Source organism: Somniosus microcephalus, chromosome 4, assembly GCF_052327205.1.
Source record: "Somniosus microcephalus isolate GS21.2 chromosome 4, FLI_Smic_1.0, whole genome shotgun sequence".
Lineage (NCBI taxonomy): Eukaryota > Metazoa > Chordata > Chondrichthyes > Squaliformes > Somniosidae > Somniosus > Somniosus microcephalus.
In genome coordinates, this window is record NC_140990.1 from 234,183,867 (window position 1) to 234,188,998 (window position 5,132).

General features: G+C 43.1%; 1 protein-coding gene across 1 annotated transcript; it reads right to left on the minus strand.

Annotated features, from left to right (window-relative positions):
- Positions 1-2,701: 2,701 nt before the first annotated feature.
- Positions 2,702-4,483, minus strand: LOC147120272 (uncharacterized). Its single transcript, XM_085983845.1, has 2 exons — positions 4,276-4,483; positions 2,702-4,163 (listed from the first exon to the last, which is right to left on the minus strand). The coding sequence occupies exons 1-2, from the start codon at positions 4,448-4,450 to the stop codon at positions 3,364-3,366; spliced, it is 975 nt and encodes a 324-aa protein (XP_085839971.1). The 5' UTR covers positions 4,451-4,483; the 3' UTR covers positions 2,702-3,363.
- Positions 4,484-5,132: the final 649 nt, after the last annotated feature.

Below are 5,132 nucleotides of genomic sequence, written 5' to 3' on the forward strand. Positions count from 1 at the left end.
AGCTTCAGTACTTCTGAACTTAATGGGCGCGAAGACATACGGGCTGTTACGAAATTTAATCACTCCAGCCAAACCAAAGGACAAGACTTTTAAAGAAATTGTTGATACCCTGCAGGAGCATTTAAACCCAACACCGCTGCTGATAGCGGAACGATTCAAGTTCTTCAAGAGAAATCAACACAAGAATGAAAGTAACGCTGATTACCTAACCGAATTAAGAAAACTATCAAAGTACTGCCAATTCGGAGCAGGACTATCGGATTATCTTCGAGACAAATTTGTTTGCGGTCTCTTAAGTGAAGGAACACAAAAAAGACTGCTTTCTGAAAAAGATTTAACATTGGACAAAGCTTTCAGTATGGCTGTATCATACAAAGCAGCAGCAAAAGGAGCTGCAGAGATACAACAAGAGGCACAGGACTTCGGCACCCATAAAATGACACAGGACTTCGGAAGATGTTATCGCTGTGGCAGATCCACCCATAACCAGAGGGACTGCTGGTTCAAGGGCAAAGCATGCAGGCAATGTGGTAAGATTGGACACATTGCACGGGTATGCCAATCTGGACAAAATAAATCCACTGACAGAAAACAAAAAATCAATAAAGTAAAGTACAGGAAGGTACAAATGATGATGGACAATAGCTCCGAAGACCAGAATAGCGATAGCGACTCCGGAAACAAGAGACTAAGCTGTCTCAAATTACATAAAGGGCCAGAAATTCCAGGCCAGAAGCGTGAGTGCGCTCGGGGTACTCACGCTTCTGGCCGTTGGAAATGCCGGCGTTCAGCAGGAACAGCGCATGCGGGGAACGCCGGCATTTCCAGACCTCGAGCGCGTGCGACTGCACAGGCAGCGCTTGCGCAGTGAACTTCGTGGATTTCATTCATGAAATCCCTGAGGGTAAGTCCTCAGAACTTACACGTAAAAAAAGCAAGTGTAAAGTGGTTCATTGGCTGCGGAGGAAGAAACATTTTATCCTGGAGCTTCTGAAAGTCTTCTATTTCTGTTTGGGAAAGGGAGGAAACTTATTTTAAGAAAGGCTGAGGTAAGTTAAAACTTTTTTTTTTGTTTAAAACGGTTTTTCAGTACTGTAGTTAGAACGAGCAATTGTTGTGGCTGTGGGCAAGGCCTCATTGAACTTTTTTTCATAAAATGTTAGAATTATTTTTAAAATAATGAAATGCTTACAGAATGAAATAGTCATCAGTAATATTTAGTAATTATGTATGTATGATTGTATGTATGTCTGCATATATTCCATTTAGGATGTGCATTTATGTATGTTTTCCTTTCAGTGAATAAGATGTAGGTCTGTGATATTCATCAGGCGGGAAGGATGTGTTTGCAAGCCGTAAAAGCATGCTTCCTGGCATAGCCAGAGTTGATGTTATAGGCACTCAGTTTATTAAAAGAAGTGTAACAACTATTTCCATTTACTCCGTACAGGTACGTCTGTGTGAGGAGTAGTCCTGTGAGCGAGGAAAATGCCCTATTGTAGAAATTTAGCCCTGATGCTACTTCTGCATTTGCTGCAAAGAAATAGGAATGCCAGGGAACAACGTGGAAGATTGAGGAACCAGGAACGTCTCCTGATCAGAAGGAACAACTACCCACCAAACAGAGTTTACAGGGAGAGGCGATCATTTGAAATGCTGTCCGAGGAGTTGTGTATCAGGCGGCTGCGCTTCAGTAAAGAGGCAATTGGTCGACTATGTGACATGTTGAAGGCAGACTTGGAGCCACGCTCGAAGATCCACACTGCCTTGTCAGTGAACATGAAGGTAACCACAGCATTGAACTTCTTTGCAAGTGGATCATTTCAAGCAGGCACCGGTGACATAAGCAACATCTCCAAGAATGCTGCAAGGGTCTGCATTCACCAGGTCACAGCAGCCATTTGCCATAGGATTTCAGATTTCATTCATTATGACTTGTCAACTCGACATCAGAAGGAGATGGCCTTAGCTTTCTATCGCATTGCTGGATTCCCCAAAGTGATTGGGGCCGTCGATGGAACACATATTGCACTGAAGTCACCCAAGGATGCACCTGTGACATTCATTAACAGGAAGGGGTATCATTCATTGAATGTAATGATATTATGTGATGCGCACCTGAGGATCCTAAACGTTAATTCTGGACACCGGGGAAGTAATCATGACTCCTTTGTCCTCCGGAACTCTAAATTGTATGATGCTCTAAAGAAATTGCCTACAGGATCCGCATGGATACTGGGTGACAAGGGCTACCCGCTAAAACCATGGCTGATGACCCCCTACCGCAACACCATTAATCAATCTCAGGAGAGATACAACCGTGCACACGTGACTACACGTCAAGTGGTGGAGAGGACAATAGGAGTTCTGAAATCACGCTTCCGGTGCCTGGATAGGTCAGGGGGGACCTTGCAGTACTCTCACCAGAAAGTGTCAAGGATTGTGCTGGCCTGCTGTGCTTTGCACAACCTTGCCCTGCAGGAAGGACTGACCCTTAACAATGAGGAACAGCTGCCTGTTGAAGTGGAGGATGAAGGCGATGGCAATGTGCATGCTGCCAGGCCTCATGGAGAGGAACCAAGTGCCACCGAATGTAAGGCTGCTCGCGAAGTGCTGGTAGCCAACACCTTCACGTGGTAGTTATGCCCTGTACCTAACCCTCCCCCCGCAAGGCAAAGACAGAAGCAGACACATATTAAAGTGCAACATTGACCTTTTATTGCATAATAAAAAACTTTTCACATTCACTTTCAATGTATAAAGTGAATAACTTGTAAATTTTAAGTAACTTTTATGAACGTAAAAAAAAATTTATGGACAGGAACATCGAGGAAGTGTAACTGGAAAGAATTCGTCGTTACTTGTCTTTCTTCATTCAAGGATGTTAATGCCCTACTTAATGCAATTTAAAAATGTTAATGTTAACAGTTTTTAAATCACTTTGTAAACAGGTTTAACTATTTGTGTTTGATTCGTAGTGATATAACAAAAATAAAGATGCTAACTACCTCTTTCAACGTTTTCAAACATGTGCAAAATGGTAACTTTAAAAAAATAATGTGTAAACATTTTACAGTAATTTTTACCTCCTTACTGCAATACAAACATTCAAAGTGCAAACTAGCTATTTCACAGTTTTGTAACATTTGTTGAAAAAGTTTTTGAAGTTAAATAAATGTTTAAATTCTTTCAACATTGCTTACTGGGTGTCCTTTCCTTCATAAAAAAACACTTGAATTTAAATATGTAATAAAAAATTTAACATTTAAATAAAGTGAAAAATCTAACAATTTAACGATTTGCCAACTGGCCTGTGTGACAGAGGGTTGAAGGTGGCAGAGTGAGTGAGCTGAAAGTGACACTCTAACGTTTCCTGCGCCTTTTCAGTACCCGTGACTGGAGCCCTCCAGATCTACTTGCAATGGCCCTGTCAGATTGATCCTGCTCTTCAGCAGCGGCTTGAGGAAAGGGTTGATGCTGAGGCATTTCTACGCTGCCCTGCATCAAGACTGGCGCAGCTGCTTGCTCCTGGGACCACAGTGGCTCTGCACTGTGACCTGGGGAGGGCATTTGTGCTGGAATCAGCGTTATGCCAGTACTGTTACATACACGCGAATTAAGCATTGCAATCATTGTTTCATTAAGTATCCCCAAATGTGAAGATATCTGATGAATAGAATTATCCAACTGCGATGTCTTTGTAAGATAATTATCATTAAGCACCCCAAACTGCGATGATATCTGATTTAGTGTAATGCCAACGTTCTCCATTCCCTGCCTGAAATGGTCTCTATCATCTACTTCCTTCTCAGTGAGAGAGGTCAGCAATTGGCTTAAACCTGCAATATCTTGCTGGTCCTCTTGCAGGTGCTGCTGTGCCTCAGCTACTCCCACCTGCACTGAAGTGCCCATTTGGTGTCTGCCTGTGGAGCTACAGTCATCATTGACTAGCTCAGAACCACAAGGGCCAGGAGATGGTGAGATAGTGGCCACCGACACGTCTGTACACTCCTGCTGCACCTGCTGACATAGGACAGGTTGCACCTGTTCCTCAACCACCTCAGCAACTGCTGCCATTGCATCAGAAAAACCTTCCCCATTGCCCTCTGTGGCCGCTGACTCCACGCACTGCTCATCCCGTGTGTGAGAGGTACTCGGTCCAGCTGTGGGAAGGAAGCAGAAAACATTTGCTAAAGTAAAACACGATGTGCCACATCACAGATATTCAGCACACACCTAACCTTATTTAACATATGGCTGCCCAGGCAAACTCACATTGAGGGTCAGAAATGCCTGTTTCAGATGCATCCGCGGGGCGATTGCTAGCAAATTCGTACATCTGCTGCACCCGTTCCTCATGTTCGGTCAAAACCCTCAGCATGGCAACACCACCTCCTGTGAGTGTGCGTTCCCTGGAGTTGTGAGCACTTTTAATCTGAAATTGCAGCATAAATAAGAGAATCACACAGCTGCATTTCTGATATGGGACAGCGAAGGCTTTGAAGACTGGCCTGGGTGTTTCTTTACATCTTTCATTGAAGTTTTACAGCTACTAGCAATGCAATCAAGATAACAGAATATTGAGATGGCCCCAAAGCCATAAAGTTTTATTGCTACCTCAGGTGACTTTACCAAGAAGTAAATTGACTGCTGTAAAAGAAAGCCTTTATAGATCTGGCTAACTTAAATTCTAAGCAATGTTACAGTACACTTTAGTTATAGCTGCACAAACCCTGACAGATCGGAGAATGTCACTTAATTTCTTGCGGCATTGTTCCGCTGTACGTGGAATGGTGGAGGTCGCGCTGACAGCTTCTGCAACTTCCGACCACGCTGCCGTCTGAACTTTTCGCGGGGCTCTCGACTGCTCATTCCCAATGATGCGCAGGCGCCTTGCCTCCACCTCGTTGAGGAGATTGCTGAGGTCATCATCAGTGAAGTTCTGACTTCTTTTAATCACGTTAATTGTGCTAATTCCAGCCATTTCACTTTGCTAATTAACTGCAAAGAATTAATAGAATGTTTTCAAGGCTTTAAAAATTGCTTAAATAGCTCCAATTGTCTTTAAAACTATGTAAGAGTCATCAAAATCATTTAAATGTTTTTAAAATTTTACAAAAGCTCACAAAACA

Excerpts from the sequence above, each read along its gene's own strand:
- LOC147120272 (XM_085983845.1), bottom strand. The coding sequence starts at position 4,450 with ATGCTGCAATTTCAGATTAAAAGTGCTCACAACTCCAGGGAACGCACA. Across the intron at positions 4,164-4,275 it reads AGGCATTTCTGACCCTCAAT|CTGGACCGAGTACCTCTCAC; the intron begins GTGAGTTTGCCT and ends TCCTTCCCACAG.